At 45.5% G+C, this 24,924-nt stretch overlaps 1 protein-coding gene across 7 annotated transcripts in view; it reads right to left on the reverse strand.

Moving 5' to 3' along the window:
- TMEM106A (transmembrane protein 106A) overlaps positions 1–22,781 on the reverse strand; it is a 46,009-nt gene extending 23,228 nt beyond the window's left edge. The window contains exons 1-6 of one of the 7 annotated variants that reach the window (XM_077252076.1): positions 22,618–22,681; positions 16,578–16,628; positions 16,397–16,484; positions 15,690–15,909; positions 15,503–15,566; positions 2,778–2,937 (exon numbers count right to left, since the gene is read on the reverse strand). In XM_077252076.1, the coding sequence (XP_077108191.1) occupies positions 2,778–2,937; positions 15,503–15,566; positions 15,690–15,885 (420 nt within the window). In that variant the 5' untranslated portion in view covers positions 15,886–15,909; positions 16,397–16,484; positions 16,578–16,628; positions 22,618–22,681. Of the gene's footprint in view, positions 1–2,777; positions 2,938–4,798; positions 5,000–15,502; positions 15,567–15,689; positions 15,910–16,396; positions 16,629–17,129; positions 17,270–22,436 lie in introns of those variants that run through there. The other 6 variants (XM_077252075.1, XM_077252073.1, XM_077252077.1 and 3 more) reach the window with 6 other exon arrangements.
- Positions 22,782–24,924: the final 2,143 nt, after the last annotated feature.

Raw genomic sequence — 24,924 nt, forward strand, 5'->3', positions numbered from 1 at the left:
ATCTCTCACTAAAGAGCAGAAGGGAGTGGTTGCTTCCCAGGTTTCAGATAAAGAGGTAGTTAGTGAACAAAGTAAACAGAAGCGACTATTGTGTGTCAGTCAAGTTAGGGAATATTGGATGTAATGCACTATGAAAATAGTTTGGTCTGGTGTGTTAAGGTACCTTCACATTAAGCGACGCTGCAGCGATAGCGACAACGATGCCGATCGCTGCAGCGTCGCTGTTTGATCGCTGGAGAGCTGTCACACAGACCGCTCTCCAGCGACCAACGATGCCGAGGTCCCCGGGTAACCAGGGTAAACATCGGGTTGCTAAGTGCAGGGCCGCGCTTAGTAACCCGATGTTTACCCTGGTTACCAGCGTAAAAGTAAAAAAACCAAACAGTACATACTCACCTGCGCGTCCCCCAGCGTCTGCTTCCTGACACTGACTGAGCTCCGGCCCTAACAGCACAGCGGTGACGTCACCGCTGTGCTTTCACTTTCATTTTAGGGCCGGCGCTCAGTAAGTGTCAGGAAGCAGACGCTGGAGGACGAGCAGGTGAGCATGTACTGTTTGTTTTTTTTACTTTTACGCTGGTAACCAGGGTAAACATCGGGTTACTAAGCGCGGCCTTGCGCTTGGTAACCCGATGTTTACCCTGGTTACCAGTGTAAAACATCGCTGGTATCGTTGCTTTTGCTTTCAAACACAACGATACACAGCGATCGGACGACCAAATAAAGTTCTGGACTTTATTCAGCGACCAGCGACATCACAGCAGGATCCTGATCGCTGCTGCGTGTCAAACGAAACGATATCGCTAGCCAGGACGCTGCAACGTCACGGATCGCTAGCGATGTCGTTTCGTGTGAAGGTACCTTTATTGTCTTGAGGAGGTGTTTTTGCTCTCATTTATAAATATAATCAATAAGACAGAGTTAGAGATGAATATATGGAAATTTGTTGATACAATTCATTGTATAATAGCAATGTAAAAGCTTAATCTGTAATTATGAACAATTGTTATTTGATCGTATATTGGTAACAATGTTATGTATGCTTTCTTATCAATAAAAATGATCTGAAAAAAAAAAAAAATAGAAGGGAGTGGTTGCGAAGCACTTACAGTACAGAACAGAGCACTTCAGCCTGCTGATATTAACTTGCTGAGGATGCATGTACCTGAATCAAGCTTTAGTTAATCATTAAAGTGGTTGTCTATTATCATCTGGCTGCTGGGAACTGCACCGATCAGAAGACTGAGGAACTATTATTCCAGACAGAAATTTTTATCCCCTTTAAAAATGGAGCGAAAGGTGGATGACTGTCACCCGTTACCTTTAATTTCTATATGGCTGCCAGGAAAAGTTGAACGCAGAGTTCGACCGCCTCATAGGGAATGAACGGATTGCAGGTTGTATATGTGCAGTGCCACTTTGTTCTAACAGGGATACAAGTATCTTGTTCTGACAATCAGTCCTGATTCCAGTGGTTGGACCTCTGCCGATAAATAAGAGAGCTCCTACACCTTGGATAGGTGATCACTTTCACCAGACAACCCCTTTAGTAATGCCACTAAACCTATTTAAAAATGTATGCTTGCACATCTCTACAACTCTCCTATCTAGCACTGGCAGCAATTATGCAGGCTCAAACCTCTTAAATGCTGTAGCCCCATGAGTGGAAAATAAAAACTTTTATTCACCTCCCACAATGGCAACGTACTAGTGATATTTTCCACTTTAAGGTAGTATAATATATACAAACATTTCGGCCTTTATGACCTTCTTCAGTGTACTACAATGTAAACACAAAATAAAAATAAAGTATATACATACAGAAATATATCGGTCAATATTCAATATTTCATATTCACTACTTAGTATAGAATTTTGGGTTGCTCACATAACGGGGAAATTGGGCCCTTTTAGTGCAATTTGAGGTCAGGTTCAGGTATAACATACCTATGGAGCATTGTCTAGCATGTTATATAACATATTATATTTCCCTGTTATATAAGCAACCCAAAATGTTGGAGTATCCCTGTTTAGCTACACTAGGTAGTGAATCTGAAATATTGACTGATATATTTCTGGATGTATATACTTGATTTTTCTTATTATTCTTTTTTGTTTACATTGTAGTACACTGGAGAAGGTCATAAAGACCAAAACGTTTGTATATATTATACTACCCTAAAGTGGACTGCATTAAATTATCACATCATCGTCCATTGTGTGCCATGTGTATTTATATTTGATAACGGTTTGGGAACCTCCTTGAGCACCTATTCCAGTAGTGCTAAAGATATTTATTTCATAGTACTAGTGATGTTGGGCATGAATGACACTGTTCTGTTATGCGAGTGTTGCAGCCAATCAATGGCTATTGATGGACTGCAGCGCTTCCACCTCTCCCGGACATCAGATTTTCATCTGAGGGAGGCATGAGCGAAGCAGTCCATTTGCAGTACCTGAATGGTTGCAGTACTCATGTGACATACTGTTACACTAGGGGAAGGGAACCCCGTACCATCATCGCTAAATGGTGCGGGAGTAGAGCATACCTTATTATTTCAGTTAAGGTATTACAGCTTTTAAAAGTGGTCATCAGGGATACTCAGGATCTCATATTTAGGTTATACATAATGATTTTTAAATGTCATTGTTCAAAATTCTGCATGCAAGATTGCACTATTTCTTTTCATGGCAATGCTTGACATCTTCAAAAACCATTCACATTGTTAATCGATGCAATTAAAGATTAGCAAAATACATCTGCCCATAACACTTACTGTTGTTTGTAGAGTCACAGTTGAACTGGCGGTGTCAATGATAACCACAGAAGAATTCACGCCAGCATGGTACAACGTTACAGAGCGGGGATACAGAAAGAATACGACAAGAAAGAAGACAAGAATGCAACAGGAAACGGCAAGAGCCACATATAACTTCCTGGAAGTAAAGTTAAAAGCAAGAAAAGGGACCATTAGTTATCATTGAGTTTTGCTGTAAAATAACACAATATGCAGAAAACTAATGGTGGCAGCAAGTATACAAAATAGTAACTTTAATCCGAAATTATACTCGTTATTTTGAGAGCTAAATGAGAAAAACAAGGAGATTATACAGGTCCTTCTCAAAAAATTAGCATATAGTGTTAAATTTCATTATTTACCATAATGTAATGATTACAATTAAACTTTCATATATTATAGATTCATTATCCACCAACTGAAATTTGTCAGGTCTTTTATTGTTTTAATACTGATGATTTTGGCCTACAACTCCTGATAACCCAAAAAACCTGTCTCAATAAATTAGCATATCAAGAAAAGGTTCTCTAAACGACCTATTACCCTAATCTTCTGAATCAACTAATTAACTCTAAACACATGCAAAAGATACCTGAGGCTTTTAAAAACTCCCTGCCTGGTTCATTACTCAAAACCCCCATCATGGGTAAGACTAGCGACCTGACAGATGTCAAGAAGGCCATCATTGACACCCTCAAGCAAGAGGGTAAGACCCAGAAAGAAATTTCTCAACAAATAGGCTGTTCCCAGAGTGCTGTATCAAGGCACCTCAATGGTAAGTCTGTTGGAAGGAAACAATGTGGCAGAAAACGCTGTACAAGGAGAAGAGGTGACCGGACCCTGAGGAAGATTGTGGAGAAGGACCGATTCCAGACCTTGGGGAACCTGAGGAAGCAGTGGACTGAGTCTGGTGTGGAAACATCCAGAGCCACCGTGCACAGGCGTGTGCAGGAAATGGGCTACAGGTGCCGCATTCCCCAGGTAAAGCCACTTTTGAACCATAAACAGCGGCAGAAGCGCCTGACCTGGGCTACAGAGAAGCAGCACTGGACTGTTGCTAAGTGGTCCCAAGTACTTTTTTCTGATGAAAGCAAATTTTGCATGTCATTCGGAAATCAAGGTGCCAGAGTCTGGAGGAAGACTGGGGAGAAGGAAATGCCAAAATGCCTGAAGTCCAGTGTCAAGTACCCACAGTCAGTGATGGTGTGGGGTGCCATGTCAGCTGCTGGTGTTGGTCCACTGTGTTTCATCAAGGGCAGGGTCAATGCAGCTAGCTATCAGGAGATTTTGGAGCACTTCATGCTTCCTGGCACCTGCTCACAGTGCCAAAACCACTGGTAAATGGTTTACTGACCATGGTATTACTGTGCTCAATTGGCCTGCCAACTCTCCTGACCTGAACCCCATAGAGAATCTGTGGGATATTGTGTAGAGAAAGTTGAGAGACGCAAGACCCAACACTCTGGATGAGCTTAAGGCCGCTATTGAAGCATCCTGGGCCTCCATAACATCTCAGCAGTGTCACAGGCTGATTGCCTCCATGCCACGCCGCATTGAAGCAGTCATTTCTGCCAAAGGATTCCCGACCAAGTATTGAGTGCATAACTGAACATTATTATTTGATGGTTTTTTTGTTTGTTATTGAAAAACACTTATTTGATTGGACGGGTGAAATATGCTAATTTATTGAGACAGGTTTTTTGGGTTATCAGGAGTTGTATGCCAAAATCATCAGTATTAAAACAATAAAAGACCTGACAAATTTCAGTTGGTGGATAATGAATCTATAATATATGAAAGTTTAATTGTAATCATTACATTATGGTAAATAATGAAATTTAACACTATATGCTAATTTTTTGAGAAGGACCTGTATATATATATATATATATATATATATATATATATATATATATATATATATATATATATATATTTACTCTAACCCCTCCCTGCCGTCCAACATACTCTTCTGTCCATGTGACCTGGAACTTACTTACCATAGACGGAATAGTACGTCATCACGATCGCAGCATTTCGGAAGCCAACGCAGGGGCCGATAGCCCCTCTGCCTTTGTATTGGAGACCCCGCAGTGTGACGCGGTGCCCCGATCACGGCCATGGTAACCCGATGTCATCATGAGGACATCTGGGTTATCAGAGCTAAGAAACTTCCTGGTCATGCTCAGTGCATGATCAGGAAGTCTCAGTGTCAGTGCAGCGCTGACAGCTTCTATAGTATCTCAGAATCATCAGGATCCGTTGAAGCGTTCCAGAGTTATTACCTCATAAAGGGACAGTGGTCAGAATTGTAAAAATTGGCCCAGTCATTAACGTGCAAACCACCCTCGGGGGTAAAAGGGGTTAAATGGTTTGTCACAAACACATTACCTAACTATCCTTGGTATGTAATAAGTGACTGATACACAAGAGCAGGGTCCTGTGTGCACAGTTTAACCACTTCACCACCGAGTATGTTTTCATGGCGAGGCCAAATTTTGCAATTCCGACCAGGGTCACTTTATGTGGTTATAACTCTGGATTGCTTCGATGGAAGACTGATGGTGAGACTGTTTTTACGTGACATATTGTACTTTGTGATAGTGGTCAAATTTATTTGATTTGACTTGCCTTTGTGAGGGAAAAAAAGGATCTAAATTATTTTAATTTAAAATGTATCTAATTTATCTAAATATGTGGTGAGCACCTTGAACCCACAGATGTTACACAGAATTTTTCAACTTTGATCAGTGAAAATGAGAAAAAAAATATTTTTTCCCACAAAAATGTTGTGCAATTTTTCCTGATTACACAGATACCCTATATGTGGTCGAAAACGACTTTTGAAGTACAGCGCAAAGCTCAGAAGGGAAGAAGCACCATATTGTCACACAGAGGAATGGGTAAAAATGGCACCAAAATGTGTCCCACAATTTCTACTGAATCTAGAAATACCTCATATGAGGCTGTACAGTACTGCTTAACCAAATGGCGAGACTCTGGAGGGACGGAGCGCTATTTGCCTCCTGGAGCACCAAGTGCTAGAAATGCAGAATCCCCCCCCTCAAATGACCCCATTTTGGAAATGATACCTTGGGAATTCATCTACAAGTGTAGGGATTATTTTGATTTCATGGGCGTTTTCCAGAAATAAACAGCAGTGGATGTTAAATAGTGAAAATTGCAAACTGCCACTGTAGTGCCCAGCATGTTGCAATGCCCAGTATGAGTATGTTGTAGTCACCAGTACGTTGCAGTGCCCAGCCATGCTTCTGGAGGCATGCACCCATAAATTAGGTGGGCTCTCATCGCTACAGAAATGCCAAACATGTGGATGCGAGATGTGGTTTAGGCACATTTGGGCTCAGAAGGGAGGGGGGGGGGAATTGGATTTGGGAGAGCAGAATTTGCTAGAGTTCTTTTGGATGGGGTGAGGACCCCTAGCACTTTTCCAGAGCCTTTGTGCTACCAGTAACGTGAAAGCCCCCATATTTTCGTTAGCCCATGACAGACCTGAGTGGGGACTTTTTTTTTTTGTGGACTGAGTTGAAGCTTTTATTGGAAACGTATTACATAACATTTGGGATCACATTTATTCTGCGCTGTATGATGAGGACTTTGAGGTTTCCATCTAAATCTCCAAGTGACATGATTTCTGGGAGGCAGAATGAACAACAAACAGCAATTCAGGAAGGTTTTGTTTTTTTTAATATGCCATCTTGCGTGTGGTAAAATTGATAGGGCAGCTTTATTCTTTGGGAGATACCACATTTATATCACGTTTTTATGTTTTGGCGATTTTACACAAACTATTTTATAGAAAAAAAAATATATTTTTGTATTGTTCTATTCTGAGAGCAGTAACTTATTTTTCCACTGATTGCGACACCGATCCAGCGATGTCTTCACTGGTAACCAGGGTAAACATCGGGTTACTAAGCGCAGGGCCGCGCTTAGTAACCCGATGTTTACCCTGGTTACCATTGTAAATGTAAAAAAAAAAAAACACATACTCACATTCCGGTGCCCGGCGTCCGCTTCCCTGCACTCCTCCTGCATCCTGTGTAAGTGCCGGCCGTAAAGCAGAGCGGTGACGTCACCGCTGTGCTCTGTGGGAGATGCCGGAGATGTTCGGCGCTGACACAGGATGCAGGAGGAGTGCAGGGAAGCGGACGCCGGGCACCGGAATGTGAGTATGTGTTTTTTTTTTTTTACTTTTACAATGGTAACCAGGGTAAACATCGGGTTACTAAGCGCGGCCCTGCGCTTAGTAACCCGATGTTTACCCTGGTTACCCGTGGACTTCGGCATCGTTGGTCGCTGGAGAGCCGTCTGTGTGACAGCTCTCCAGCGACCACACAACGACTAAACAGCGACGCTGCAGCGATCGGCATCGTTGTCTGTATCGCTGCAGCGTCGCTTAGTGTGAAGGTACCTTAAGTCTTCGAAATGCTATGATCAATATTGATCGCAGCATTAAGCGGGTTAAACTGCAGGGAGAGGTGTCGACACTGCTCCTGGCAGTGTGCTGGGTGTCTGCTGTCACAATCAGCTGATAACCGGCGGCAGTAGCCCGCGCACAGCCTTCTGTACACCAGTGATCGCCATGATCTACATGTAATGCATTGGTCGGGAAGTACTTCCTGGCCATGAATTATATATACTGCAACTGTCGTGAAGGGGTTAAAGGGCATCTGTCAGTAGGATCAACCCTCCTAAGCCATCTATATTAACACGTATGTCATAGAAAGTTGAATAAAATGATACCTTGATATCTGCAATACAAATGTTTTAAGCCAGTTATCCACATTTTTTTTTTTTTAAAAGTAAATTAGCGGTTAAAGGGAACCTATCACCCCCAAAATGGAAGTTGAGCTAAGCCCACTGGCATCAGGGGCTTATCTACAGCATTCTGGAATGCTGTAGATAAGCCCCCGATGTATCCTGAAAGATGAGAAAATAGGTATTAAGCTTACCGTTAATGATGTTTCCAGGAGTCCATCCTGACAGCACCCTGGAGGACGTCCTCCTCCCCTTGCTGGGACAGGAAACACAAGAGTTTAAAAGGTCATGTCCCACCCCAATCCTCAGTGTTGTAACAAGAACCGCTACAAGGATATGCAGAAAAAAAACTGTTTAATGGTAATAAACATATTACATTGTATCCAAAACATATTACATCATACGTTAGGAACCTGTTTCATACATGATATAGATATTACAGGGAGGGAACTACCCGTGCTGTCAGGATGGACTCCTGGAAACATCATTAACGGTAAGCTTAATACCTATTTTCCAGGACGTCCTCCTGACAGCACCCTGGAGAGTACCAAAGCACCTCCTCAGGGTGGGATTACCGCTTGGAGAACTATTCTCCCAAATACAGTATGCTGACCAGATAAAACATCAAGTTTATAGTGTTTACAAAAGGTGTTGGCACTAGCCCATGTGGCGGCCTTACAGATCTGTTCTAGAGAGGCACCTGCCCTCTCTGCCCAAGAAGTAGCTACCCCTCGAGTAGAATGTGCATGGAGACCCTCTGGAGGAGAGACCCCCTCTGACTGGTAGGCCTCCGAGATCACAGACGTGATCCACCGCGCGATAGAGGCCTTAGGGGCCTTCTTACCCCTATTCTTTCCCCCATACAGAATGAATAAGTTTGGGTCAATGCGCCATGAACTGGTGGCTGCCAGGTAGTCAAGGACTGCCTGCCTGACATCCAGCGAATGTAGAGACTTTTCTTTAGCATTAGCAGGGTTATTGCAGAAGGATGGCAACACGATCTCCTGATTTCTATTTTTAATTGTCCCTACTTTTGGAATAAAAGAGGGGTCCAGTTTAAGAATTATACAGTCCTCTCTAACCTGGAGGTACGGGTCCCTAGTGCACAGGGCCTGAATTTCCCCCACCCTTTTAGCCGTGGTAATTGCTACCAGAAATGCCGTTTTACGCGTGAGGACCGAAATGGGCATATTATCAGTAGAAGCATAGAGGTCTTTACAGAGGAAACTGAGGACCAGATTAAGGTCCCAAGAAGGCGATAAATGTCTAATAGAGGGGCGCAACCTTTGTGTGGCTCTGATAAATCTAACTATCCACGGGTGAGACGCTAGGGGATAGTCAAGAAAGGAGCTAAGTGCCGAGATTTGCACTTTCAAGGTGCTAGGTTTGAGACCTTTGTCAAACCCAGCCTGAAGGAAGTCTAGGATTCTGGGTAAGTCGGGAGTGCCTGCCGCAACCTCAGACCTGCCACCTTCCAGACAGAATCGTGTCATGGTTCCCAATGGCAGGGGAACGTCAGGACACATAAATAACGGACGAGCTCTTGAGTGATGGAATCTCGAGCTGACCGTGAGCTAAACCTACCACACAACTAATAGTGGCCGGGGGGCGTGCCTAAGTTTTATCCCTAGACGTCTCTCGCCAGCCGGAGAACTAACTAACCCTAGTAGAGGAAAAAACAGACCTGGCTTACCTCTAGGGAAATTCCCCCGAAAAGGAGACAGAAGCCCCCCACATATATTGACGGTGAGTTCAGAGGAAAAGACATACGCAGTATGAAGGTAGGTTCAGCAAAGCGAGGTCCGCTTACTAGATAGTAGAAAGATACAAAAGGGAACTGCACGGTCAGCTGAAAACCCTTTTAAAATACCATCCTGAAATTACTTTAAGACTCATGTGTCAACTCATGACACCGGAGTGGTAATTTCAGCCCACAAGAGCTTCCAGCTACAGAGAATGACATAACTGTAAACTGGAACAAAAAATGCAAACAAACTTAGGACTAAGAGTCCAACTTAGCTGATCAGTAGTCTAGGAGCAGGAACATGCAACAGAAAGGCTCTGGTTACATTGATGGCCGGCAAGGCAATGACTGAAGAGCAGGATTAAATAGGAACTCCCCACTACTGATGAAAACAGGTGAACTGAGAAAGAAAACACACCCGAGTCACCAGTACCACTAGCCACCACCAGAAGGAGCCCAAAAGCAGATTCACAACAGAATCGCCTCCAGATCTTCAGGTAAATTGCTGATGTAACAGGCTTCCTACTGGACTTGATAGTAGTTATTACTGGGCTCGACAGACCCCTTGCCTTCAAGATGAGCCCTTCAGGATCCATGCCAAGAGATGGAGCTTCTCTGGGTCTGGGTGAAGTACCAGACCCTGGTGGATTACATCCGCTCTGAGAGGAAGCTCTACTGGATTCGCGATCGCCAGCTCTAGTAGAAGGGAGAACCAACTCCTTCTTGGCCAGTATGGAACAATCAATATGACACGAGCTCGATCCTCCTTGATCTTTCTGAGAACAGCCGGGACTAAAGCCAGAGGAGGGAATGCATACGAGAGAGGTTCCGTCCAAACCTGGCTGAGAGCGTCTATTCCTTCCGGAAAATCCCGAGGGTTCAGTGAGAAGAATCTTGAGACCTTCGAATTTCTCCTGCTTGCGAATAGGTCTATACAGGGAGTTCCCCAGCGTAGACATAACTCCTGGAAGATATCCTGGTTGAGTTCCCATTCCGTTGCAAACACTCTTTTCCTGCTGAGGTAGTCTGCTATGACGTTCTGGGAGCCTTCCAGGTGAATTGCCAAAATGGATAGGACTGATGTTTCCGCCCACCGAAATATTCGCCCCGCCAATTCCTGAAGCGGATGGTGTCTTGCGCCTCCCTGATGCTTCAGGAAAGAGACTGTTGTCACATTGTCGGACATTATCCTGACATGGCGATTCTTCAGGATGTGTCGGTTCCTTCTCAAAGCTTCCCAAACAGTGTACAGCTCTTTGAAGTTGGAGGAGCTGTGGATAACGTCCTCCGGCCATCTCCCCTGAAGGAACCTGTCTTCTAAGTGAGCTCCCCAGCCCCAGGCGCTGGCGTCTGTAGTAACTACTACGTAGGGTTCGGCAGACCATAATACTCCTTTTCTTAACTTTTCTGGCTCTGTCCACCAGAGGAGAGACCTTCTTACCAGAAGAGGTAGCCTTAAAGTACTGTCCAGAGAAGACAGACGCCGGTCCCATTTGCAAAGGATTCATTTCTGCAGTGGTCTTGAATGGAACTGAGCCCATCTTACACACGGAATGCAGGCCGTCATTAGGCCGAGGACTCTCATGGCCGTCCTTATTGACACCCTGTGCCTTAATAGGAGCCAGATTTGGGACTGTATTGCCTCCAGCTTGGACTCGGGTAGGAGGGATATTCTGTTTGTTGAGTCCAGACATACTCCCAGAAAGGTCTTCCTGTGTTCTGGGGTTAGGTCGGATTTTCGCCAATTTATGACCCATCCTAACTCTTCCATCAGCGAGATGGCTCGGTTCCTGTGGTGTGAAAGAATCTCTGGCGTTCATGCCACTAGAAGGAAGTCGTCGAGATATGGGATTATTATGATTTCTTAGGAAAGCGACAATCTCCGATACCAGCTTTGTAAAGATACGAGGTGCTGAGGCAAGTCCGAACGGAAGGCACTGGAACTGGTAGTGACAGGTCCCGGATGGCAGAACTACCGCAAACCTCAGAAGCTTCTGAGATGAGGGGTGGACGGGAACCTGATAATAGGCACTCTTCAGGTCGAGAGTGCACATCACGGCATTCTGATCTATGAGGAGGATTGCCGATCGAATAGACTCCATGCGGAACCTCTTGTACGTTACCCAGGCATTCAGAGGTTTCAGATTTATTATAGTGCGAGATTCGCCGGATGGTTTTGCTATGGAAAATAGGGAGGAGTAATGACCCTGACCTACTTCTAGTGGCGGTACTGGCACTATGACCTCTGAGGAGAGCATATCCATTAGGTCTATCATCATAGGGGAGTCTCGCGTTATTACCATAGGCATGATAAATCTGTCTGGCGGAGGGGAGTAAAGCTCGATACGATAGCCCTCTGACACAGTCCGGAGGACCCACTGGTTTTGGGCGATTCGGGCTCAATTGTGCGCGAAGTGACGGAGCCTTCCCCCTATAAGTGTGGCGTCATTGTGTCTTAGATTTTGAGGAGGGACTGAAGAAGAAACTTCGGTTTCTATTGCCCTGGTTACGGGAACCCCTATAGGATCCTCTATGGGATCTACCTCCTCTAGTATCAGACTGTCTCCGGAAGGGGAATCCCCTCCGAAAGGACTGAGGTTTCCTAAGTTTTTCCTCCGGAAAACCCTTCTTTTTATCGGAAGCTGACTCTAGAAGAGTATCTGGGGGGGACCGAATACCCATGCTCCGGAGAAGGGAATTGAACATAGTTTTGATTTAGAAGCAATATCCCCTGACCAGGATCTCCGCCAGACCGCCCTCCTAGCCGCGTTGGATAGAGAACCGCATCTAGCCGAAAATCTGACTGACTCAGCCGTCATATCGGACAGAAAGGCCGTGGCGGACCTCATTATAGGGAGAGACTTTAGGATCTCAGACCTTGGAGTCTTAATAGACAGGTGCTCTTCTAATTGACCCATCCATAGGTACATAGACCGAGCTACCGAAGTAGCTGCTATGTTGGTTTTTATTAGAGCCGCGGAAGATTCCCAGGCTCTTTTTAAAAGTATGTCGGTTTTCCTATCCATGGGATCGCGCAGGCTTGACGAGTCCTCAAATGGTATGGCTGTTTTTTTAGCCACTTTCGCCACCGGGACGTCAACCTTGGGAATTTCTTCCCATAGTTTTACGTCCTCAGGCTCGAACGGTAGACGAGCTTTGAAGTCTTTAGATAACACCAGCCGGCGTTCCGCCTCTTTCCACTCCTCCAGTATCATGGCCTTAATATGCTCGCTAACCGGGAACACTGTCTGCTGACGTGACATAAGTCCCCCGAACATCAGGTCCTGTCTGGATTGTGGCTTAGGTGTCTCTTCTATCTGCATGGTGCATCGCACCGCCTGCACAAGATCATTAGTCTCTTCTGCCTGGAAGAGATATTTCCTTTGGTGGTCCTGGCTTCCTGACGGAAGCTCGCCCTCTTCTTCAGAGACAAAGTCTTCTGAGTCAGACTTGTCTTCAGAAGTGAACTCTGGCTCTCTTAAATCTCGCTCCCGTCTGGCCCTCTTGCGGCTGGGACTAGTGCTGGATTTCTGCACCATCGTAGACAAAGAAGCCTGTACTTCTCGTATAAGGGATCTCATGTCGGACAGCAGTGCAGGTTGTTCGTCCCTCATGACCTTAGATGTACAATCTGTACACAAGGTTTTCCCATGGGAATCCGGGAGCTTCGTATTACAGACAGGGCATCTAGCAGACTTCCCCGAGGCCTTGCCGGATTTCTTAGCTTGACCAGAGGGACCAGAGGAGCCAGAAGGGGTTCCCTTATCCTTAAATGACATAAGATAGGGGTAAGCACTGGGGTAAGCCTGCTCCTGTGAGCGGGTAGGGGAGTCTGCGCTATGCGCACTTACCCCTTCCTCGACAGGCATACTTGCTTCCATGATGAGGGTAGCGGGTCCCCGCAGCTCACAGCGCCGGATCAGGAGCACTTCAGCCGATATGCGATCCACCCTGGAACGCACGCTTTCCCCTTCACATGCAGCGTTACCGGAAGTGACGGTAACGGATGCCGAAAAACCGGAAGTGACGCGTCCTTGCGAACTTCCGTCTGGAGACGCCGTGCTGGACACCACGCTGCTCCTAGAAGCCGCACACAGCGTGGATGGCGTCCGCAGCCGAGAGCCTCCCACCGGGAGGAGCGGCTGCCACCAGGAATCTCGCCCACTCCTGGTCTTTGGAGCAGAGGGACCCCCCTCCGGAGGGTTTCTGCCCTGAGCCTCTTGACAGGGGAAGGGTATTGGCAAGCCGCACGATCCCCCTGAGCTCCGGTAAGCTGCGCAGCTTTCACTCGTGCGTCCCTTCCTTGCAGGGACAGGAAAAACACTGAGGATTGGGGTGGGCCATGACCTTTTAAACTCGTGTTTCCTGTCCCAGCAAGGGGAGGAGGACGTCCTCCAGGGTGCTGTCAGGAGGACGTCCTGGAAAAAGAGGTTAGATTATACTCACCTGGGCGGGCGGTCCGGTCCGATGGGCGTCGCGGTCCGGGGCCTCCCATCTTCTTACGATGACGTCCTCTTCTGGTCTTCACACTGCGGCTCTAGCGCAGGTGGACTTTGTCTGCCCTGTTGAGGGCAGAGCAAAGTACTGCAGTGCGCAGGCGCATGGAAAGGTCAGAGAGGCCCAGCACCTGCACACTGCAGTACTTTGCTCTGCCCTCAACAGGGCAGACAAAGTATGCCTGCGCCGGAGCGGCAGCATGAAGGCAAGAAGAGGACGTCATCGTAAGAATATGGGAGGTCCCGGACCGGACCGCGACACCCATCGGACTGGGCCGGGACTGGGACCACCCCTGGGTGAGTATAATCTAACCTCTTTTTCTTATCTTTTAGGATACATCGGGGGCTTATCTGCAGCATTCCAGAATGCTGTAGATAAGCCCCTGATGCTGGTGGGCTTAGCTCACCTTCGAGTTTGGGGGTGACAGGTTCCCTTTAAGATCTATGGGCCGGACACAGATCTCCCTGGGAATTAGCATACACAGCTTATCTTAGATGTAGGAGGGAGTTATCAGTATGAAACATTTAGATTAGGAGAGCACACTGTCAGTCATTACATGGCTCACACTAGTAACACCGTCTTTCATTTAAAATAAGCTCTGGAGGCAGATTGTCAGTGAGATCTCTGTTCGACCAATGGTTCTTAAAGTAGTTGTCTAGGCTTGGGCTCAAAACTTGTGAATCTTCACAGTGTGCGCTGTCAGAATTCTCCAGGGCTGATGGTCATGTGACCGCTGCAATGCGATTTGCATATATCTGAGAGCATTCAGACTAGATGTATCAGGCCTCATTCAATTCACTTGCATTGAAGGACGCCATGTAAATATAGTCTGCGTGTGACCACATGCATGCAAATTGCCCTCCCGCTGAGAGGATTCACAAGTCTGCAGTTACATAAAGTGACTGCAGACTTAAACCCCAAACCTGTTCAACCCCTTTAACAGCTTATTTACATATTAAGAAAAATGTGTTCTGCATGAGCCCTGCTGCTTCATGCACGTTGTACATAGACCGCTGAGGACTGTGCATGGCTAGCTTTTCCAATCCTTTACACTTTGGGAAGGATTCATGAAAGCTTCCATAACAGAAGTCTGGAGTAAAAGCTTTGAAAAATTGCAAAATTTTAGCGCAGCTAAGAGCTGCGCCTAAATTTTGCGATTTCTGGCATCTTCACAATAATTTCTCCCAGGTCTGCTGAAATGGATGGAGCTGGAGTTGGAAAAAGTCATGGCGGCTTCCACTCATCAAATGCATGACGAGCAGTGGTGTTCACTATGCCACAAATCTTACTCCAGCAGGGGCTGAAGTAAGATTTGTGGCAAAGTGCACACCACTCACCTGGCACGCCGCTTCATGAAGAGGCATGTACCACTTCATAAATCAGGAGTATCCAACTCCAGCACTCCCCTCATCAAGATCGGCATGAACAAAGCTGGTCTTGATGAAACGGGCCCTTTGAAAGTAAAAGGAGTGCTCATTTGCAACCATCTCTTCATTCAAAAATGGTACAAGGAAGCCAAATTCTTCTGATCGCAGCAGTCTTTGTAGTGGGATACCCAACGACGAGACAATTATTACCCATGTTCAATATTAGAAAACTCTGTTAGGTGAAATATTTCAAGAGGAGAAGGAAGCAATGGCTGAACAAACCATATAAGAAATAAAAAAATATATATATTTACGTTCTTCTTGGCTTTAAGCGCTGGTCACTGTATGGGATTAGAGCCACTAACTCCTTTTCCTGGCCTAAAGAGTAGAAGTCAGAGGAGTGTAAAAAATGAAATAAATAACATATTATACCAGTAGATCTCATTTATATTGGGTGTCTCCATATTCCATGACATATCTGAATTGTATCCCCCGATGTACCTCTGGGTATCCTGCCTGTTCCTCTGCAGGTGGGGCAGGTGACTGTAGCCGACTCTTCTATGGAATTACAGGACGTGGAGGCATCATTGCTGTTAATACTGATGTAAGGTGGAGGACTCCCATTTTCTTGGCCGTCCAACATGGGTTCTGTCTCTCTATTTTGTGAAGGCCTCAAAAGAGTCAGCACCTTTCGCATGATGTCATTGAAATTGTACCCCACCTACCGCCACAGAATGGACAGAAAATATACATTACTCTATTAGGCAAGTAGCTAGTAATACATGATTAAAGCAAGCATCCTTGTGGATCACATCTTATGAGAATGTCATATAGTTGGCTAAGAAAACTAGATTCCTATAGAGCAAGAGAAAAGGATATATCTCAGGAACAGAAGTGCACAGGAACAAACAAAAAAGTTTTTTAAAAACAAGTCAGGTTCAGGAGAACAGGAATTTAAAAAAGGTGGAAAAAATATTTATTGCAAGTGATAAAGTGTTTTAAATATACATTCATCTTAGGGAAGGATTGGGGTCATATTTAACTCAGGAAATGAGCCATCAAGGGATGATTTTGTACTAAACAGTAAAGTTAATTGTTGGGAATATTAGGTAACTTTGAATACAAATAATTGTTTTGGGGCGAGATATGAAAGCTGCTTAACCAGTGATACAAGATCTATAGCCAAATATTAGGCATGTGACACTTACCAAGACTACGGTATATGTAGCTGAACAATAGGGAATATTAGGCTTGCGGTGAAAATCTGTGCAGCAGGAGCAACAGTCAACTTTTGATCTACATGGAAGAGTGTAAGTGGTCACAGCCTGCAACATGGGAAGCCAGTGAGAGGGAGGGGGTGAGCTGTAACCAGCATCATGGTTTATATACCTCCAGCTTAGTAATAGTAGTCGCAGCCATGTACATACGCCAATTATCCACCTACAGATCAAAGGTTTCAAATCACCGCATATGAAGCAACCATAGCCATAATATAGTCTTTTGTCATTGATCATATCATTCATGGGGATCTAAAAATTACTGTCACCATTTTATCTCCTCACATAAACAGACATTTGTGAGTCATCCATACTGATAATAAAGAGAACACAGCTGAAAAATACACAACATTAACAAGGGAGGATAGGGAAGGAAGGAATCTGGTTTCTGCAGTCTCAGCTCTTCGCAGAAGTGCACCAAATTCAGCACACAACAGGAAAATACTGACACTTAGTCAGCAAGTTACCATACTCCTTTATTCAGGGGACACCAGATTAGAGAGGAGCTGTAATTTTCTTCATAAACCGGGTTAAATACAATGTAAAAATCTCTCAGCTCCCCCAGCCCTCGATTCTGGAGCGCTTTTCCATTTTGCGCTGTTCCACTGTAGAGATATTCATATTTGTTTTTTTCTGGAGCGCAGTATGTGAAATCTCTGCTTACAGACAACAGGGCGTTTTTTCAGTCTTCTAGGGGCATGCACCTTCACCCCTCCTTCCCAGATGTTGCCAATCTCCGCACGGCAGTGGATCTAGCAGTCTAAGGGCTCGTTCCCATTTGCGATGTAATCGGATGAGTGCAATCTAATAATAAAAAAAATAAATAAATAAATCGTATTGCTCTCAGCCCTAATAACAATAATTAAAATAAAAAAAATAGTATTGCTCTCAGCCCAATGTTAAACTATAGTGCAGCTCACAGCTGTGATTATTTTCTCATGCATAATCAGCATGCAAAAACAATTGCATCATGCTGTGATTGCATCTGGGAGTAAGTTTATGGGTGCGTATGAACCATTGCACTGCACCCAAATATATATATATATATATATATATATATATATATATATATATATATATATATATATATATATATATATATATATATATATATATATATATATATATATATATATATATATATATATATATATATATATATATATACACAGGTCCTTCTCAAAAAATTAGCATATAGTGTTAAATTTCATTATTTACCATAATGTAATGATTACAATTAAACTTTCATATATTATAGATTCATTATCCACCAACTGAAATTTGTCAGGTCTTTTATTGTTTTAATACTGATGATTTTGGCCTACAACTCCTGATAACCCAAAAAACCTGTCTCAATAAATTAGCATATCAAGAAAAGGTTCTCTAAACGACCTATTACCCTAATCTTCTGAATCAACTAATTAACTCTAAACACATGCAAAAGATACCTGAGGCTTTTAAAAACTCCCTGCCTGGTTCATTACTCAAAACCCCCATCATGGGTAAGACTAGCGACCTGACAGATGTCAAGAAGGCCATCATTGACACCCTCAAGCAAGAGGGTAAGACCCAGAAAGAAATTTCTCAACAAATAGGCTGTTCCCAGAGTGCTGTATCAAGGCACCTCAATGGTAAGTCTGTTGGAAGGAAACAATGTGGCAGAAAACGCTGTACAACGAGAAGAGGTGACCGGACCCTGAGGAAGATTGTGGAGAAGGACCGATTCCAGACCTTGGGGAACCTGAGGAAGCAGTGGACTCAGTCTGGTGTGGAAACATCCAGAGCCACCGTGCACAGGCGTGTGCAGGAAATGGGCTACAGGTGCCGCATTCCCCAGGTAAAGCCACTTTTGAACCATAAACAGCGGCAGAAGCGCCTGACCTGGTACTTTTTTCTGATGAAAGCAAATTTTGCATGTCATTCGGAAATCAAGGTGCCAGAGTCTGGAGGAAGACTGGGGAGAAGGAAATGCCAAAATGCCTGAAGTCCAGTGTCAAGTACCCACAGTCAGTGATGGTGTGGGGTGCCATGTCAGCTGCTGGTGTTGGTCCACTGTGTTTCATCAAGGGCAGGGTCAATGCAGCTAGCTATCAGGAGATTTTGGAGCACTTCATGCTTCCATCGGCTGAAATGCTTTATGGAGATGAAGATTTCATTTTTCAGCACGACCTGGCACCTGCTCACAGTGCCAAAACCACTGGTAAATGGTTTACTGACCATGGTATTACTGTGCTCAATTGGCCTGCCAACTCTCCTGACCTGAACCCCATAGAGAATCTGTGGGATATTGTGTAGAGAAAGTTGAGAGACGCAAGACCCAACACTCTGGATGAGCTTAAGGCCGCTATTGAAGCATCCTGGGCCTCCATAACATCTCAGCAGCGTCACAGGCTGATTGCCTCCATGCCACGCCGCATTGAAGCAGTCATTTCTGCCAAAGGATTCCCGACCAAGTATTGAGTGCATAACTGAACATTATTATTTGATGGTTTTTTTTGTTTGTTATTAAAAAACACTTTTATTTGATTGGACGGGTGAAATATGCTAATTTATTGAGACAGGTTTTTTGGGTTATCAGGAGTTGTAGGCCAAAATCATCAGTATTAAAACAATAAAAGACCTGACAAATTTCAGTTGGTGGATAATGAATCTATAATATATGAAAGTTTAATTGTAATCATTACATTATGGTAAATAATGAAATTTAACACTATATGCTAATTTTTTGAGAAGGACCTGTATATATATATATATTTTTTTTTTTTTTTTTTTTTACAGATGACAAGGGCCAATACAAGACTATGGGTCCGTGAAAAACACGTACAGCACACAGATAGCATCAGTGTGCAATCCATATGCTGTCCGTGTTTAACACTGCAAAGCTCAGGAGAAGCTTTGTACTGTAATTTATTTCTGTAATCATCTCGGAAAAACACTGATGATATACTGATGAAAATCACTGATGAAACAAGCAAGTGTTTTATACAGATGTGTGAAGGATGCCTTTTAGACGCTGCTAAGCTGTGATTGGCAATGTCTGGGAGGGAACGGTAAAAACATATGTACCCAGAGAAGAATGAAGAAATGCACAGTTGGTCTGCAAACCAGAGATTTTAGATATTCAGTTTTGTTTCTTCTGGAATGCACCATCTGCAGATATCAGCACATAAAGGAACAGAGAAGTAGAATCAAGGGAGATCAGGGATTTCTTTTTTTCTTTTAAAGCATTTAACGCAACTTTTTTGCGCAAGTGACAAGTCCTGTTTTACTCCTTTTCTGCTTAATGTCCAGGTGCAGGCCATGACCACTGAGCACACTAGCTCTATGTAGAGCCATAGCATAAAGCAGGAAGTATATACAGGGACAAGCAAACGTTCGGGTGTCACAGGACTGCACATGACAGCTCAGAGCCCTAGAAGAGAAGCCACAAAATAGCAAGAAGACTGATAAGAAATCTTGTGCAAAAGCAGCATTTTTAATTGTTGTTTGGTGGCTCACAAAGGCTAGAGCTCCATAGGAAAACACGTGCGGCACAGTAAAATCACAGCCCTACATTGTCTCACACATACAATCTAGCTTGTCATTTTTTTTGCCTAGGGAACGTTACATTTGTAGTACAAAGTCTAGTAATACTGTGATTTTACTGTAATCCAGGTTGCAGTGCTGCTGTGGAGCTCTATCACAATGTCTGTCGTCTAGTCAAGTACCGCCTTATTAGGTTTCTGGATTTCCTTAGTATTAGGCCACAGTCATCCATCTGTGATTAAGCAATGTGCCATCAGTGTACGGTCCGCGTGTTCAATGGGTGTATTCACACATCCTCTAAAATTACAGATTTGAAAGCAAGATCCAGGTTGGATGGCTTTAGCACTTTTTGATAAAATTAAAAAGTTAAAAGGGGTTGTCCGGTCTTAAAGGGAAGGAATATCAGTCTGCAGTCACCGTGACCTGTGAATCCTGCCCGCTGTGAGGCTACGTTCCTGCGATGAGCTCTTCATGATGCAGAATTTCTGCATTTATTAATTTGGGTTACTTTCAATTTTGTGGGCGTTTCTTTAACATGGGTTTTTATTGCGGGGGGTTTGTCTATTCTTGGTGCTATGTCAAAGCTTTAAATAAAGCTGCTGTGCTTCATACTTCCTGGTATTTGGCTTTGACAAGCAATTTTTTGATAGGTTTCCACTGAGGGAACACACTAAAAACACGTGTTTTTAACATGCTGATCTTACGCATCTAATGAAAGTCTATGGGGAGAATCTACACAAGACTCAGTTTACCAGCAAGAGAAATTGACATGTTGTGGATTTGAAACTGGCACCGCAGCTCAGTTTATGCTGAGTGTATTAAAATCAAACAAAAAAACAAAACAAACAGTTCGCAGAGATTTCTATAAATCTCATCCACTTTGGGCCTTTTGTGCTTACAATTCCAGCAGTCTCAAAAGTGCACTAAAAGCTCATCATGAGAATGTAGCCCGAGGGTTCTCTGGTGCTGGGAGCAGGCGGTCATACCATATACATACTACTGGCCACATTCCAACTAGACGTGCCTCACTGAATGCAAGTGTACTGAGCGGGGCCAGAAACAGTCCAATCTGAATGTGGCTGGATAGTACGCAATGGCCTGGGGTAGTATGACTGCCGGCTTCTGGCGCTGAAGAACCCGCAGTGCCTCATGTTTTTTTATGTGTAGCAATAATGTAGTTAATATAGCGAATAATGAATAGCATGTCAGTGTGCGGACATAGTGTACGTATAGGGTCTTCATAATACTGCCCTAGTATAACAGTGATATAATCTGAAGCCTTCAAGCCCCAGTATATAGCCACTCACATTCTCACCCCCAACATGTGGCATTTATACTACAGGGGATCACTAATATGGCTGCCATCATGTTGTGAAGGCGGCGGACGGCAGCGATCACGCTGTGAAGGCGGCGGACGGCAGCGATCACGCTGTGAAGGCGGCGGATGGCAGCGATCACGCTGTGAAGGCGGCGGACGGCAGCGATCACGCTGTGAAGGCGGCGGACGGCAGCGATCACGTTGTGAAGGCGGCGATCACGTTGTGAAGGCGGCGGACGGCAGCGATCACGCTGTGAAGGCGGCGGACGGCAGCGTTCACGTTGTGAAGGCGGCGGACGGCAGCGATCACGTTGTGAAGGAGGCGGACGGCAGCGATCACGCTGTGAAGGCGGCGGACGGCAGCGATCACGTTGTGAAGGCGGCGATCACGTTGTGAAGGCGGCGGACGGCAGCGATCACGTTGTGAAGGCGGCGGACGGCAGCGATCACGTTGTGAAGGCGGCGGACGGCAGCGATCACGTTGTGAAGGCGGCGGACGGCAGCGATCACGTTGTGAAGGCGGCGGACGGCAGCGATCACGTTGTGAAGGCGGCGGACGGCAGCGATCACGTTGTGAAGGCGGCGGACGGCAGCGATCACGTTGTGAAGGCGGCGGACGGCAGCGATCACGCTGTGAAGGCGGCGGATGGCAGCGATCACGCTGTGAAGGCGGCGGACGGCAGCGATCACGCTGTGAAGGCGGCGGACGGCAGCGATCACGTTGTGAAGGCGGCGGACGGCAGCGATCACGTTGTGAAGGCGGCGGACGGCAGCGATCACGCTGTGAAGGCGGCGGACGGCAGCGATCACGCTGTGAAGGCGGCGGACGGCAGCGATCACGCTGTGAAGGCGGCGGACGGCAGCGATCACGTTGTGAAGGCGGCGGATGGCAGCGTCCCTTCCTCTACTCATACAATCCATAACTGCTATAGCGGCACTGTGTTGTGGTAATGGAGTCCTGTACAACAATCACACTCCATGGAGCAGACTGCACACAAGGGTGTGAAGTAATAGAAGTTTCTGTCACTAAAGCCTGGCAATGTCAGTGAGGACAGCCATCTTCTCCCTGTAATGTATCTGCCCCCTCACTTTCCTGGCCTCTGTGTACGGCACACAGCTGACCCTTACCCCAGACCCCACACAGATGTGTCCGCCTGAAGCGCTGCTGTTTCTGCTCCACCTGCAGCTCCTGACATCCTGGTGTGGGACGTGCAGGCGGTAATGGCCTCCCTCCTCTATAGCACCGACAGGACGCGGGAAGGTAAGGGGCCAGTCAGCCATTAGCACACACACACGGTGAGCACTGTACCTGCAGTGTCCGGACAGCGGCCGCACGCACTCACGGAGCTGACACTTCTGTGCTGACACGCCCCCTGGAGGCGGGGCCGAGTATGGGAAGTGTGACGGAGCGCGGCTCTGAGGGGGAAGAAGCGCGGACTGAATGCTGCCCCATGTATGACTACTGCTCTGGATTCTCTTCAGAAAATAAACATTGGAATTAGTCCTAATACTATTAATATTTTATTGCTCTATCCTTTTATGCTCTATTTGTGGCACAAGCCTCTGTGAGCTACACTTAGCAGCCTTCTGTAGGCTGAAACGCATCAAAAACGGATGTAATCCCCACCAAAGTAAAGATTTGTCGCAGCCAAATAAATGGAAGTTTCAAAAACAAGCAGCATTATTTAAACCATGACACACAAGACAAAACGCGTAAAAATGCATGTTAAAAAAACGCACCTAAAAGCACAATAAAAAGTGAAAGTAGGCCAATTTACACACTAGGCGCAGAAATGGTACAGAAAATCTGCAATGTCAAAAACCCACCAAATCCTCATCGTTTTTGCAATGTGTCAGCTATTTCAGTATTTTTTCACCCAATTCAAAAACAAAAAAAGCATCAAAAATACACAGAAAAAGGATTCAAAGATGTGCAGAGTGTACGCAGAGTTTTACCTGCCAACCTGCTGCAAATACACAACGTGTCCTATGGGCATGTTCACACATTGCAGTCTTGGAACGTATTTTCTGCAGCCAAATCCTTCTCTCTTGGCAGTAAAACTCTGCATAGAAAATGTATCGATTTGCCGCGGATTTTGCTGCGGATTACATGTGTGAGTTGTGTACAGGACATATTAATAAAGTTAGTTTTATTCACAAAAACATTGCTAAAATGCAGCACAGCGTTTATGCTGCATCTTGTCAGCATTTTTGCAGTTACTCATTACTTTCAGTGGGTAAAAATGCTGCAAAATCGTTGAAAGTATTTATATGCAGCAAATATTAAAAAATGCTGCAGCGCTGAAAGGCAGGAAAAAAATGCATGTGCATGAGATTTCTGGAATCTTGTAGCTTTTGCTTGCACTGCAAAATGTAATCATCAGTAGCGTAGTTACCAGGAGGGGCAGAGGGGGCGGTTGCCCCGGCCCGCCTTCTGAGGGGGCCCACCTGGAGCTACGCTACTGTAACTGTATGGGCATGCACAACGCACCCATACTGTTACATTTGGAGCTCCCCCATGGGCAAAGGGGTACTCGGTACTGGGTCCTTCGGTTCACAGGGGGATGTCACAGTGGCTGACCCGGTCCGTGGCCCTTGGGACATCCGTGTTAAAGGGGAAAGGTCTTTAAAGAGAATGTTCGTGACGCCACCTGTGGTATTCGGTCAGGGTGACCGACACTGCTTTAAGGGGTCCGCTGGGGTGACGTTATGGCAGCTAGATGGTATACCTTCCCACAGTTGAAGTATATCCCCAGGGCTTCCCAGTGTGTAGATGGTGGATGGTGAGAGGCGCAGAGAAGAACGAGGACACAAGGTTGCAGTCTCTTTACCTTTACTGAAGGCTTCAGCATCCACAGTCCAGAGCACCAGATCACAGGGTAGGCAGAGTCCGGCCGGTCTGGAGGCAAGTCCAGAGTCCCCTTATCTAGGTAGAAATCAGTAGCCGCCGTGGTGTAGTACCTTACTGCTAAGCCTCTCATAAGGTCCTCACAGACGTTGTAGATGTTATTGATGTTATGTCTCTCTCTCTGTCCCCCAGATGGATAGGACAAACCCGTATGACCAGTGGCTTGAGGCGTTTTACAAGGACTCTATCATGCCCCAGCCTCTAAGCGGTGCCACCTTGCCTCCTGGGTGTAGGGGCGGATCAGTAACGTGAAATTAGCTGTCCTGCCGGTCTCTGGAGCAAGGCATAAAGGACTGTTGCTCCCTCGGTGTTCTGGCTACCGGGATCCTGCGCTTCAGAAGGAGGCAGCCTTTGTAGGGCAGAACTCCTTCTGGTATCCACGCCTTTGCTATGACTTCTTCACCCTCTCTACAATACAATTCTCTTTCCGTGTCTTTTCTTAGAAACTGCCGCACTTAGGGCAGGCACAGCTTCGTGTCCTTCTGTCTCAGCCTCTGACAGGCTCCCACCCCTGTCAGGGACCAACTACCTGAGCTAAGCTCAGCCAGCAACTGTCTAACTTTTTCTTCAGGCAACCAGTTTTACCTAAGTGTGAAAAGTGCCCTAATAGGAGCATAGCTCCCCCTGGTGGCCTGGAGTGCGAAATGTGTTGCATGTTTGTGATACCTGGATTCAGTTGTCCTTCTTTGCCTCCAAACGTAACATCAC

Source organism: Ranitomeya variabilis, chromosome 4, assembly GCF_051348905.1.
Source record: "Ranitomeya variabilis isolate aRanVar5 chromosome 4, aRanVar5.hap1, whole genome shotgun sequence".
NCBI lineage: Eukaryota > Metazoa > Chordata > Amphibia > Anura > Dendrobatidae > Ranitomeya > Ranitomeya variabilis.